Genomic DNA, 13721 nt, shown 5'->3' with positions numbered 1-13721 from the left:
GAATTAACACCGAATAACATCAGCCAAGAGGTCTCAGCCGCGAAACGATCTGCAGTAAACGCGATGTGGCGGGCGGGTGAGTCCGTGGTCGCGACTTCATAGGCGGAACCCTGCGGGGCCATGTCGGCAGAGGGTCGGTTCTCGTATTGCCCTTAATCTAACCAATGCTGGGATTCATGATGTCAGTTGGGTCCGAATGTTACGAGATGATCAACATCCGGACTTTCGGTTGTTTGGACTCGATATTTGTATATAAGAGGGTGATGGAAGCCGTTTCTTGTCGATAATCCAACCTCAACTCACCATCCATCTCCTCAACACAGTCAACACTCACACCTTCGAAACCATCCACAACAACCACAACAACATCCATCATGCAGATCAAGAACATCATCGCTAGCCAGCTCGTCGCTGTCGGCCTCGCCTCTGCCCTTCCCCAGGCCACCGTCACCGCCACCACTCCTGTGGCTACCCCCTCCGCCTTCACCATCCTGACGCTGCGATCTGCCAGCGACATTCACTTCAACCAGTTCAACGCCGCTCTGAGCAGCGTCTTCCTGCAGTTGCCCAAGTCAAACGCCTCTTGCGATGCCACCTCAGATGGCGCCGCGACCTTCTACCTGAACGACGGCGGCTTGTTCCTGTACTCCAACAGCAACCCTCCTCAGCAGCTCTACGCTGACCGCTCTGGAATGGGTAAGCAACTTCTTTACCGTGCCTCCACTTCACAATGAAGATGCGTGGACTAGGAACTCAACTTTAGCTAACCATACATCACAGGCCAAGGCAAGTTCGGCTACGTCACTGGAGCCCAGCCTCCTCCCCGCAACGCCGAGCTCACCGGCTGGGGTCTCGACGACGCCGGTAACCTGAACCTCGACGGTGCCGGCTTCCTCGCCTGCCCCAACAGCATCGACGACTCGTGGAGTGTCTGGGTCAACGCTGGTGTTGACCAGCCCGCCGGTAACGAGGGATGCCTGGGATTCTCTGCTCGCGCTGTCGAGAGCCTCAACCCCAACGCTTGCCTGTACACCCAGTAGATGCATTCTGCTTCTCTGGGGTCTTCTTCGCTCCTGTACATACAACTTAGACTTAGATATGCTTCTTGATCTCACTTGACGATCAAACCCACCTTGGGCCGATAAAATAATACGTTGCCCATATAATTTTGGTATGTTTCAACACAGTGACATTTCGCGTGCTTGTATCACACTCTTCCAGCCCAACTATGGGAGTTGGCGAATGTAGACGGAATAAAGATGGGAGATAGGATAGATAACGAAGAGGCTCATGGATACTCAGTTTATTCTATCCGCTGGCCCATTCCGACCTAGCGCTTTTTATACAGGATAGCATAAACTGCACCAGGCTCAGTATTATTCGTCTCCGATGATCGGAGCACAGTCCATTCTTAAGCAACCACGGAAATAGGGCACAACGTCTGTGATTTGACGGTCGGTGAGATCAAAACACCTGGGAAGAAACTAAACCCATGCACTAACATTTCAAATAGGCCAAGGATGATTTGATGCTGCATAATAAAGTATTGTGGCGGAACGGGTTCATGCTGCCTGGTGGATATGCATGTGGAACGGGCGCGAGTTGCAGCACGAAAGGATGATCCTCAGCTCAGGCTCTCCAAACGCCTCACAAATTCAGCTGGATGACTTCATCCTCTATCCCTCACAGACCACGACTTGGCGCATGACTACAAACAAATCCGGTCATCATTTCAGTCAATCCTCCCTGTACTGTGGAGACGCGCTCGTACCCGTCCTTGAGGATAATCACGTGATATTCGCCGTCGGCCTCTGCCGCTCCGATAATTATTATCAGATGATCTGATAAAAAACCTCGCATGAACCCTGCCGAGACTCTACACACCTAACCCAGCGACGCTGCGAACCGCGGCCATGAGGATCGTGCTCTCCTTGAGAGCCTCGCTATTCCTCGCGGCGCCGTGGGTTGTCGCAGCCGTACCCTCGGGCGACTACGCGCCGCAGGTCTGCTTTAATGCGTGCCAGGAGACGCTCAGCGCCGTGCACTTCGATGACATGCAGCAGAGCCAGGCGCTCGTGAACCAGACCTGCCATAGCCAACGCCATCTGACGGCGCTGTATCTATGCCTCCAAGTTTATTGCATGCCTGAGGCTCGGGCCGTGGGACTCGGGCCGCTGAATCAAACGTGCCGGGAGCACGCCAGCACGACAATCCCGCCCTTCGAGTTTGTGTCAAATTACACCTCGATCGACATCGGCAGCATCCGCAGGATTGAAATGAACGAGACGGGAAAGGCCGAGACGTTTAGGGAGGTTGTATTACCCTCCAAAGCGTTCTTCGGTGTCTGGTGGGACACACTGGTTGGTACACAGTTCCCTCGACTTGGACCAAGCTGACCGTGCAAGGACTCGGTGGCCTACGTTTATAAATATCATCACCTCTATGGGTACGAAATTGCCAGGTCTCTGATTGAAACCCTACTGACTGGTAACAGCGCTGCTATGATTGCCTTCTGGGTAGCTGTTGTCGCCATCGGATTTGCGAACCACGCCATCTCGGCCGTTTCTAATTCAAACGCAGTCAGCCGGCTCCCATTCAAACCACCACGCCAACTATCACACTGGTACTCGTGGCTAGTCAACATCATCTCGGTCCCCGCCACCCTTGGGACACGGTGTGCTCAAAAGGTTGGCTGGGGTACCGTTCCGCCTATGATACAGACCATCACCATGTTGATCTTCCTCGTGGTGAACGTCGTGTTGAGTGTGATTGGATATCGAATCGTACCGGTAAACCTGTAGTAAGTTGACTTGGTTGCATGTCCTTGGATGGATGAAGCTCACGTCTACCAGCTTCAATACCGTCGAGTTGCAAGTTATCCGATACGTCTCTGATCGAACGGGCATCATCTCATTTGCCAACTTCCCGATTATTTGGTTGTTCGGCATGCGAAATAACCTACTCATGTGGTTGACGGGATGGGACTTCGGAACCTACAACAACTTTCATCGATGGGTCGCCCGCATTGCAACCCTCCAGGCCATCGTGCATTCGGTGGGATATACAGTTCTGGTTATCAAAGGTATGCTTCATGGTTTGTGCAAGAGAATGTCAACACTGACAAATCTTAGAGGGTGGCTGGTCCGGCTTTGCATTTTGGTGGACTTACATGTTCTGGTGGACAGGCGAGATTGTGAGTAACAATTTACAGGCTATACTGGCCTCGCTAACTTCAATTTAGGCCACTGTCGCCATGTCGATTCTCTTGGGCCTATCATTCTACTGGATTCGACGCCAGCAGTACGAGTTGTTCCTCATTGTCCACATCGTCATGTCAATCATCGTGCTTGTGGCAATGCTTGGGTAAGTATCTAGAAGCAAAAGAACAAGAAACCAGCTGCTGACAGCCCATAGCCACGTTTCCATCTTTGACGGAGTGTACGACGGACTCTTCTGGGTCCCAGCCTTTATCTGGGTAGCGGACCGCGCGTTCCGAGCCCTTCGGATCATGGCCTTCAATCCCAACTTCTGGCGCACCCTAGCGAGCGCAACATTCAACGAGTCGTCCAACATCATTCGCGTCAGCATCCCGTGGGGCACCAGCCTCTACAAGCCCGCGCCGGGCACGTACTACTACATCCACGTGCTCAACGGACCGCGCTTCTGGGAGAGCCACCCGTTCACAGTTGCGTCCGTGTTGGACAATAGCCAGACAGCCTCGAAACTCCTGGGCGAGCAAGTCCCGCTTCTCGAGTCGGGCGATACGGAGCCATGCTCCAGTGCCGCTGATGACCAGGGCATCGAGGAGGACAACTGCTCGATGACGTTCCTCATCAGACCGTACGACGGGTTTACATCTCGTCTTCGAGACATGGCTGCCAAGGGGTGGCCCAGCAAGGCGCCTCTGCGCGTCCTCGTTGACGGACCGTACGGACACACACAGCCGTTCCACCTCTTCGACAACGTTGTTTTCCTGGTCGGAGGAAGCGGCATCGTCGTCGCGCTGTCATACCTCCAGGTCCTGACGGGCGCGAGTTCGCCAAAATCGGTGCAGATCCACTGGGCCGTCCGCGAACCGGAGTTTGCGCTGGAGGTTCTCGAACGGGACATCGGGGACGCTCTGGGCAGTTCGAACTTGTCAATAGATATCCATCTCACGTCTTACCCGCGAGATGGGTCGCGCGACTGGCCATCGCAGGTAAATATTCACAGCGGCCGCATAGACGCGCCTTCAATCATCAGCTCGGTCAAGGGGAATGCGGTTGGCGAGAGTCTGGCCGTGGTCGCCTGCGGGCCAGCACAGATGGCTGACGCGGCGAGGAAGACGGTCACCAACATGCTGAGCAGCGGCATTACTCGGATAGAGTATTTTGAAGAGAGCTTCCAGTGGTGATTTTTTACATAGAGCCTGGGCATTGCATATAACGCATTTGAGACATAGGATACATGATACATAGAACTAGAATGTGCAATTCATACATTATACCCATAAGTTGAGACAGGCGTCTTGTTTCACTGCTAGCATGATAGGACAATCCCTCTTAGCCACCAGAGGAAAAAAACGATGGTCGAAATAAAGTTACAAATCACAGACAATGTGGCGAAGTCGGACGCTTGTTACGCTTCACGCTATCACAGGAGGCGGCTGAAGTGCAATGCCTCGATTGAGTCTAACTCGGTCATGCCGAGGCTCCCGAGTCAAGCCACCTCTAAAGACGCTTTCCAGAACATTGCCCGACGCGGCCGCTGACGGGTCAGAGCGTCCGCCACTAGTTGAGGCGCTGGGGCTGAGACAAGTAATAGCGGAGGTCATGGCGAACGACTCGGCCGGGACAATGTCTTGATTCAGCTTGGTGAAGATCTAAAGGGACGCCCAATCTTCAACCTCTTGTGGCGGTGGCGCCAGAATCTGCGTGCTTTGGCAGTTTTGCCCAAACCTTGGCAAGTCTCCGATGTCAGACCTCGGCTCAGCTAGGAGTCAGCCACTCGCCACAACGACAATACAGGGTAGCCGTGATCACGATAAATCCGACTCTTCCGGGCATCCGGGTATTGAAATGCAATGCACGACTGAGCTTTAAAGTTGATCTGTCTTGGATCTGCCTTGTGCTGGATCTGGCAAAGTGGAGCATTGTGGACATCAGATTGATCAGATTGAGTGCTGATCTCTCATGGTCAGGATTTCCAGCCAACCCTACACATCACAGTCTTGGATGGGAAGCAGGCGCCTAGTAAACGCAAGACGATATTAATTATTAAGCATTACTATTCGCACATGTGCAACTTGCTATTTGCACACAAAAGTTGTACTCCAACCCTACAGATAATAAGGACCAACATCTCTAATATAGCAGTTGAAAAAATAGAATTTAATACTTCATAGGGCTTGCGTTTATTCCTAGATATTACTAGGGTTATATTTTAAGTGGTATTTTCATAATGGTAGACCTAAGGCCCAATGATCGTACTGTATCCAAGATCAGGTTGAACCAAATGAACCAGTACTACCCTGGAGCTCTCAACACCTGATACTTTAAGCGAAAAGGCACGTACGAGAGCGAGTCATCAGGTCGCATCGGGGACCCTGCAATATTGGGGATACTATTACAAGGTACCTTCTTGGGTCGATCGCAAATTCCCTAGAATGGTACGGGGCATCTTGGTTATCCCTATTCAGAGGGTCTCCCAAGTTGTCACGAACTGTTGGACACGGCCCAGGTTTAAATTAGTGGTACACAAGAACATGACACATGCTGGGAAAGCAGGCAATATTGCATCCTACGGCGAAGGTTTTGTCGGTACGCGTATGCTGCGGCGCGTACATACACGCGATGCCAAATTCGAAACCAATGGGAGCGGGATCTGTAATATTGAGCATGCAAGATGGATCAGTGGAGGGTAGCATGGCAACTCACGGCTCAGCGTTAATGCTACCCTACGGTGATCTAGGACAGACCAGAGAGAGGCCAGAGACGATGCGAGGACCGCACAGCTGGATCCTAGATGGGAGGACAAACCATATGGGGGACAGGGCAAATGTCGGGTAGGACGGGCGGAAGGCAATTACCCAACCTCTGGGACGGAAGCTGACCGGGAGCTCACGCGGGAGCTGAACGGCAGGACTCGAAAAGGGCCGGAATGAGGGCGTCTGTCTGCATTGGTAACCCATGACTGGAGGTACCGTGACGAGGTGCCGTGACGGGGGGCGCTGTGGGTGTTCGGTGTTATAACGGGGATGTCATGATGGAGGAGGGGAGTCAGGGCGGGACTCTGGGGCTCTGGGACAAACTCGGGGACTTCAGCTGTCGGAACCGATTGCCTTGTTGCCCAATCTGTCCATGTTAGCCTCTTGTGTGTGCTCCGTCCTGACTAATTGGGCCCGTCGTGTCTCCCCGTTGGAACAGCTGGAACAAGCCACCGGCGGCTTTCCGAAGCCATGCCTCCGGGGACGGGGCCCACCCGAAAGTGAGAGCAAACCAGTGACCAGCGTAACGGGCCGGCCAGCGTATTTTTCTTGCACGTCACGAGGCACCGGGGGGCCGTAATATGATTTCGCAGGATTTTTTCGTCGCGGCCGCGCAAGGGTGGGCGAGGCAATCAAGGATGGGCGGTGGGGCCTCGGTCGGACTCACTCTGGAGCCATGGTGCCAGAATGGATCCCACGACCCGGAGAATGGTCGAGGCTAGGGAACGGGTGCTAAGCAAAAAAAAAAAAAAAAAAGGGTGCGTCGAGATTTCCGGGACTGGAACTGGGCTGGGGGCAGCTGGGGCAGAAGAATGGACTGGAGCAAAGAATGGGGCCCAAAGATGGAGGAAGCATCCCCGGAGGAGAAGAGGGCGTGTCGATTTCGCCGACTCCAGTCTTTTTGCGCCTCGGGCACCAATGGCCAGGTGGTTACGCAGGGTAAGGTAAGGGTTCTCCGTAGGGGACTTTGGGGACTCCGGACCTCCGTAAAAAAAGAGAGAGGCCCATTCAATTGCCTACTGTTCGTGGAGAAGAAAATGAGGAGATGTTGTGTCAGCGTGTGAGTGATCTGACGAACGGCTTAAGCTTGTTTGGTCACGTCTCTGTCGGTACCGGCCTCGCAATTCCATTATTTTCTGTCTTCATCTCTTTTCGATTTGTTTTATTTCCTTTTGATCGGGTATTTTTTCTTCCTTTTTTTTAACTGGAGCCCCCCGTCTCAACTTTTGAGTCACCCGCTCGTGTGACCTGCGGTGCGCACGCGGCGGAGTGGGCGCTGACGCAACTGGAATGCTCGGAAATAGAGGCATCGCGAAACACAGGCACGTTTTTTGAGTGGCGGGACAAGCGAGAGACATGCCAGCGCACGCGGGAGGCCGAGCGGCTATCCGACACAATGTTTAGCCTTTTTTTTTACTTTTTGCGCGTTCCCACGTTTTTCATTGTATTTTTTTTGCCTTTTTTTGCTACCCGTTGTAGAAAAACCAACCCTGTGGTGCCGGGTTGTCTCGGTCTTAATTTAGATCTCGGGCGAGTGATGGAGGATGACCGGCCGGGTTTGGTGGTGTAACGTTTTGGGGACGGAGCCGACAGATGGGAATGTGATTGTCGACTGATTGTTGCAAGTTGCAATGCTACTGCGTATGGGGTTGGATGAGCGATGATCGGAGGACATGGTTGGGTGTGGGAATTGGTGAGTTGTAGGGATGTGATGTGTATGCACCTGGGATGCAATGAATGCAGTGAAGGTACTGAATGCGCCGAATGAACGGAGATGAACTGGGATTCACGAGATTCACTGGATGCACTGGGATGCACCATCTCGGTCTCTCTACCGCCCTCTACAGTGGTCCGACCAGTCAACGCCTCAACACCACCAACACCACACCTACGAAGCGACCACCAAACGTCAATCCATCGATCGGGGGCGTCTTGGCGGGCTCGTGCGCCGCAGTTCTCCCAGGGTTCAAGCAATCCCTCCATGCCAAACCCAGCGAGCAATGACGTTTCGGCCCGGCCTTGTGCATGACAGGGCGATTCGCGGCGCTCGTGACAAGGTGGCGCCCCTCGATTTCGGCGCCATCCAGAGCTCGCCTGCGAGAGCGAAGGAGCATCGTGACAAGCTTGACCAGCATCTAGCTACCCGTTGGCCGTCATGTACACATGCTTTTCGTACAGGATGCGAGCTGCTTGGCCGGTTCAAGTCAGCTCACTCGGCGAAATGCGCTTCCCCCTTCCCCATTCCCGCTTCCTCCCCCCTCGCTGTCATCCACCCATCACCGCCCCCCCCCGGATGAGCAAACCTGAACAAACTTGGGGAGCTCTGGGGTTTGCGGGCACATGGCGGGCGCACTACCCTCGGTCGCCGGCTCGGAGGCACTCTGGCTCGCGGGGCGGGGGAGGGGGAAAGAAGGTGGACAGGACAGGAAAAAGGGTGATGAAGGCTTTCAAGTGCTTGCATAGCGCGCGTCTAGAGCTCCCGAAGAAGAAGTTTGGGCGGCGCAAGTTCGCAACCCCCCCCCCTCGAACAACCCCGAATGCCCCGAAAACCCCAAGCTTTTTTCTTCGACCCCGGGTTGCCAAAGGGTGCAGGAGCTGGGGATTCTCCATTCTCCGCAGAATAATCCCAGATTTCAATACAAAAGTGGTGCCAAGCCTGACCAAGGCACAGGTCCTGAGGTCCCAGCTCGGTCAATTACAACCACCCATGCAGTCGTAGGCCAGGAGTAGCGTGTTGAGTACGACCGAAAATTCACCCATTGGGACCCCTGAGGGCGGCCGTCCCAAGGGCCAGGGGGGGGGGGGGGGGGGCAATCAATCCCCAGGGAGGTTTCCCCGCGCATAGACGGCACGAGAGCCACAGGGCGTGTGGGAGCGTGGCTGTGAGTGGACAGGAGCGTGTAATGATGTGCTGTGGAGGGACGAATGGAGCACGGAGCTGTGTTGTGTGCGTGTTCTATGTAGATGGTCGCCGGTGCTGTGCAGCAGTACAGTACTAGTAGTAGAGTTGTAATTAATTAACTGCTGCTTGTTGTTACTCTGCAAGTCTGATCCTGATCTGATGGTTGATGGATGTGCTAGCACCACCCCCTGGGCACCCGATCGCCATGGCTTGCTCAGCGCCAGATCTCCAGCGCCAGTGCCGTGTCTCGAATCAGCCGCGGTCAAGGTCATGTGAATCAACGACGGGTCAAGCAAGAACCAGGCTCCGGGTTTGTCTCTGTCTTGTCTCGCCATGGCCCAGCCCCGAACCCATCCAGCTCCTCGGTTTGTCTCCATTAGCAAATAGCAAAGAAAAAAAAGAACACACCGGCGACCCCGTGGCCAGCAGAAACAAGCAGCGTCCAGAACAAGAGAGGCGTGGAGCAACCTCGCAAAAACAACGGCCGGCCATACTCGGCGCTTCTCTGGCCGGCCGCAACGGTGTGGGCCAACCGTCCACTCCACTCCCATCGGCCTTACCTCGTAGCCCCCTCCTCGTCCCCCTTGCGCGCGACCGCACCGCCGGGGGCCCGCAAAACCCCACGACCCAAGTTCCCCGGAAATGCTGGACATCGTGGGACGGCCACGCAGTTGCTGGATGGATGGAGTGCTGATGGAGATTTTTGGCCCGCTGAGACGGACGCCCGAGACACCACACGAGGAGGGCCCCTCTGGTCGGGTTCTTACGGCCACGCCCCCTAGATCCCATCCATCCACTTCCCGATCAGAGTCTGTAGGTGCTCTGGTAACTCGCAGCTCACAGCTCGCTCGCACCGCGCACACCACTGACCACTCACCAACACACACACCCACTCACCCACTCACCCACACCCCCAGACAAACCACCACCGCAACCCCAGATGCCCCAAACCCATGCTCAAGCTCAATGTCAAGCTTCATTCCGGGGGTGGATGCAACAGCGGAAATGGCAAGACTCCCTGTCCCCTTGGGGTCGCCACGGGGAAGCGCGCGGCGGCGTGTGGTCCAGGCCTGTTATGTCCCCCGTTTAGGCGTCATGTGTGATCAACTGCCTACAGCTGCGGCCCCGGAGTGAAGCACTCGTCGACAATAAAAGCCCCCGTCCCTCCTGCCTCGTGGAACTGTCTTGCTCTTGTCGATCAGCCTGTCTCACTTAGACTTCCTCCGCCATCCTCTCCATCACCATCATCACCACACCTCAACTCTTCTCTACCTTTTAACACCTCCTGCGTGCAGCCATGGGCTCCGTCGAAAACAACACCGAGGACCGCAAGGCCTCGGTCGTCGGCAACCTCCAAACCACCCAGGATGTCGAGCAGATCGAAGCTCCCGTCACCTGGAAGGCCTACCTGATGTGCGCCTTCGCCTCGTTCGGTGGCATCTTCTTCGGCTACGACTCCGGTTACATCAACGGTGTCAACGGCTCGCCCTACTTCATCCACAAGGTCGAGGGCCTGGACGCCGACTCCCTGTCCGACTCGCACACCTCGCTCATCACCTCCATCCTGTCTTGCGGTACCTTCTTCGGTGCCCTCATCGCCGGTGACCTTGCCGATCGCATCGGTCGCAAGTGGACTGTCATCCTGGGTTGTGCCATCTACGCCATCGGTGTTGTCATTCAGATGATTACTGGCGAGGGTGATGCTCTCGCTGCCATTGTCGTCGGTCGTCTTATTGCCGGTGTCGGTGTCGGCTTCGAGTCTGCCATTGTTATCCTGTACATGTCTGAAATCGTGAGTTTCTTCCATTTCCTCCACTCGTCAACCTACTAACAACCCATCAAGTGCCCCCGCAAGGTTCGTGGCGCCCTCGTCGCCGGTTACCAATTCTGCATCACCATCGGTCTTCTCCTCGCTTCCGTCGTCGTCTACGCCACCCAGGACCGCAAGGACGCCAGCGCCTACCGCATCCCCATCGGCATCCAGTTCCCCTGGGCCTTCATCCTCGGCGGTGGTCTCATGTTCCTCCCCGACTCTCCCCGCTATTATGTCAAGCGCGGCCGCATCGAAGATGCCATTGAGGCCCTGTCCCGCGTCCGTGGCCAGCCCAAGGAGTCCAACTTCGTCCAGGTCGAGATTGCCGAGATTGTCGCCAACGAGGAGTACGAGCGTGCTCTCATCCCCGATACTACCTGGTTCGGCAGCTGGGCCAACTGCTTCAAGGGCAGCCTCTGGGACTCCAAGTCAAACCTTCGACGAACCATCCTCGGTACCTCCATGCAGATGATGCAGCAATGGTAAGCGTTCTTCAGCAACCCACTTCTAAACTCTCACTAACCAATTCTACAGGACTGGTGTCAACTTCATCTTCTACTACTCTACCGTCTTCCTCAAGTCTACTGGCGCCATTGACAACGCTTTCCTCATGTCTCTCGTCTTCACCCTCGTCAACGTTCTGTCCACTCCTCTCTCCTTCTGGACCGTTGAGCGCTTCGGTCGCCGTAGCATCCTCATCATTGGTGCCTTTGGCATGCTCGTCTGCCAGTTCCTCGTTGCCATCATTGGTGTCACCATCGGCTTCAACAAGACCCACGAAGACCCCAACGACTCTACTGCCACCATTGCCGACAACATCGCGGCCGTCAACGCCCAGATTGCCTTCATCGCCATCTTCATCTTCTTCTTCGCCTCCACCTGGGGCCCCGCTGCCTGGATCGTCATCGGCGAGATCTTCCCTCTCCCCATCCGATCGCGTGGTGTCGGTCTGTCCACCGCCTCCAACTGGTTGTGGAACACCATCATCGCCGTCATCACCCCCTACATGGTCGGAACCAACAAGGGCAACATGAAGTCGTCCGTCTTCTTCGTCTGGGGTGGCCTCTGCACTTGCGCCTTTGTCTACGCCTACTTCCTGGTCCCCGAGACCAAGGGCCTGACTCTGGAGCAGGTCGACAAGATGATGGAGGAGACCACTCCCCGCACTTCGGCCAAGTGGAAGCCCACCACCACCTTTGCTGGTACTGCCACTGAGACTGAGTACGTTGAGAAGGGCGAGGCCTAAGCTGTTGAATGGAGAACCCTGTGTCGAAGCCGTCTTTGATACTCAGTCGGGCTCGAACTAGTTAATGCATGCACGATTTATACCTACTGAAGCGGCGGCACGGGGATTACATGTGCGTAATGTGTAGATATAAACACCAAACAGAATGAATATTTCTTTAATACTTGCTCCTCTTTTGAATCATGTGAAGTTCAATTATGTATAGATATGGCACGGCCAATACATCCCTGTCTATTTTCGACTGCAGTCTAAATAACATGTTGGTAGTCTTGCAGGGCCATCTCTTAGCCCGCCGCCACCACGGTAGTCTGAATTCGAACCCACTCATCATTGCATTAGCCAGTCCAAACATCACATTCTCATGGAAGCAGAGGCTGGATGTAAGTAGGCTTTGGAAGCAACCGCCAAGAATAACTAACAATAGGTCATAGATGCATCATCAGTTCTCCCGACTCCGTTCCCGCCCGCGGGGTAATTGACTTTCCGCCATGATACCACCTGATCTCCTAACGTGACAAGTCTCGCCATTCATCTTGGAGAAGTGTCATTTAAAGAGTCGCCTTTCGCCGTCTGCCATTTCCGCCATGGATCCTAAGCGCAACACATCATTCACACCGTCACAATGGCACAACTCATGCGCGCGTGGCACTGTCCCGCCCCAGGCCCCATCGACCAAACCCTCGTCCTCGTCGCCGACGCGCCGCGCCCGTCGCAGCCCCTGAAGAACGGCCAGCTGCTCGTCGAGGTCGCCAGAGCCAGTCTTAACCCGGCTGACTACAAGGTCGTCGGCCTCGGCGTCGCCTCCCGCGCACTCACGCAGTTCCCCAAGACGCCCGGCATGGACTTTAGTGGCCGCGTCGTCGCCGTCGCCGAGGCCGGGGTCGGCGATATTAAGCCCGGCGATGCGGTGCTCGGCCGCGTCACCGCCGTGAAGCGGGCCGGCACCCTGGCGCAGTTTGTCGTCGTGGACTACGACTCGTGCGTCGCCGTCCCGGCCGGCGTGGACCTCGACGCGGCCGCCGGCGTTACGACGGCCGCGTTGACGGCGTACCTGACCATCGCGCCGCACATCAAGCCCCGGGACCGCATCTTCATCAACGGCGGCTCCGGCGGCGTGGGCCTCTTCGGCATCCAGATCGCCAAAGCGCTCGGCTGCCACGTCACAGCGACATGCTCGCCCGCGAAAGCCCCCCTCTGCAAGGCGGCCGGCGCCGACGACATCATCGACTACACGAGCAGCGACGTGGTGGCCGAGCTGAAGAAGAAGGGCCAAGTCTTCAGCCTGCTCGTCGACAACGTCGGCAACGCGCCGGCGAACCTGTACGCGACGTCGCACCACTGCCTGCTGCCGGGCGCCAAGTTCGTCTTCGTCGGCGGCGCCGTGTCGTGCGGCAGCGCGGCGAGCCTGGCGCGGAGCCTGCTGCTGCCGGCGTTCCTGGGCGGCGGGCGGCGCAGGTTCGTCGCCTTCAACATCTACAGCGACCGCGCGGCGCTGGAGCAGGTTGCGGCGTGGATGGCGGAGGGCAAGGTGAAGACGGTGATTGATTCCGTCTTTGAGTTTGAGGATGCACCGAGGGCGTTTGCGCAGTTGAAGAAGGGATCGAGCGGAGGGAAAATAATTGTTCGTGTTGATGGCGGGAAGTAATTGTTTGGTTGGACGTTCAAGATACCCGGGAATTGTTTGATGGTTAATGACGCGACGAGTGTTTGTAGACTGACTACAGTTTGCTATCTGATTAAGCATACATCATGTTCTCAACATGCGCCCTATTCCAGCAGAGTGGTTGTAGTCTAG

The 13721-nt window shown here is 55.6% G+C and overlaps 6 protein-coding genes across 6 annotated transcripts; 4 read left to right on the top strand and 2 right to left on the bottom strand.

Annotated features, from left to right (window-relative positions):
• Positions 1–374: 374 nt before the first annotated feature.
• BGZ61DRAFT_529989 (cell wall protein PhiA) lies at positions 375–1040 on the top strand (the record flags this gene model as incomplete). Its single annotated transcript, XM_046253489.1, has 2 exons — positions 375–696; positions 781–1040. The coding sequence occupies 2 exons, from the start codon at positions 375–377 to the stop codon at positions 1038–1040; spliced, it is 582 nt and encodes a 193-aa protein (XP_046107880.1).
• An 873-nt stretch (positions 1041–1913) lies between these two features.
• Positions 1914–4393, top strand: BGZ61DRAFT_346790 (ferric reductase like transmembrane component-domain-containing protein; the record flags this gene model as incomplete). Its single annotated transcript, XM_046239916.1, has 7 exons — positions 1914–2360; positions 2406–2446; positions 2495–2800; positions 2853–3082; positions 3132–3193; positions 3242–3363; positions 3415–4393. 7 exons carry the CDS (start codon positions 1914–1916, stop codon positions 4391–4393), a joined length of 2187 nt encoding a protein of 728 aa, XP_046107879.1.
• Positions 4394–7203: 2810 nt separating this feature from the next.
• On the bottom strand, positions 7204–8208 carry BGZ61DRAFT_188031 (uncharacterized protein). The gene has a single exon (XM_046237776.1). It carries the CDS (start codon positions 7946–7948, stop codon positions 7379–7381), a length of 570 nt encoding a protein of 189 aa, XP_046107878.1. The 5' UTR covers positions 7949–8208; the 3' UTR covers positions 7204–7378.
• Positions 8209–8779: 571 nt separating this feature from the next.
• On the bottom strand, positions 8780–9822 carry BGZ61DRAFT_475412 (uncharacterized protein; the record flags this gene model as incomplete). The annotated part of the gene is made up of 3 exons (XM_046248691.1): positions 8780–9238; positions 9428–9689; positions 9773–9822. The coding sequence occupies 3 exons, from the start codon at positions 9820–9822 to the stop codon at positions 8780–8782; spliced, it is 771 nt and encodes a 256-aa protein (XP_046107877.1).
• Positions 9823–10164: 342 nt separating this feature from the next.
• Positions 10165–11926, top strand: BGZ61DRAFT_346439 (general substrate transporter; the record flags this gene model as incomplete). Its single annotated transcript, XM_046239880.1, has 3 exons — positions 10165–10659; positions 10711–11162; positions 11215–11926. 3 exons carry the CDS (start codon positions 10165–10167, stop codon positions 11924–11926), a joined length of 1659 nt encoding a protein of 552 aa, XP_046107876.1.
• Positions 11927–12560: 634 nt separating this feature from the next.
• BGZ61DRAFT_492027 (uncharacterized protein) lies at positions 12561–13571 on the top strand (the record flags this gene model as incomplete). Its single annotated transcript, XM_046250490.1, has 1 exon — positions 12561–13571. The coding sequence occupies one exon, from the start codon at positions 12561–12563 to the stop codon at positions 13569–13571; it is 1011 nt and encodes a 336-aa protein (XP_046107875.1).
• Positions 13572–13721: the final 150 nt, after the last annotated feature.

This window comes from Ilyonectria robusta, assembly GCF_021365365.1.
Source record: "Ilyonectria robusta strain PMI_751 chromosome Unknown BGZ61scaffold_5, whole genome shotgun sequence".
Lineage (NCBI taxonomy): Eukaryota > Fungi > Ascomycota > Sordariomycetes > Hypocreales > Nectriaceae > Ilyonectria > Ilyonectria robusta.
Note: the sequence above shows the minus strand (reverse complement) of the source record. Positions and strands in the feature narration are given on the sequence as shown.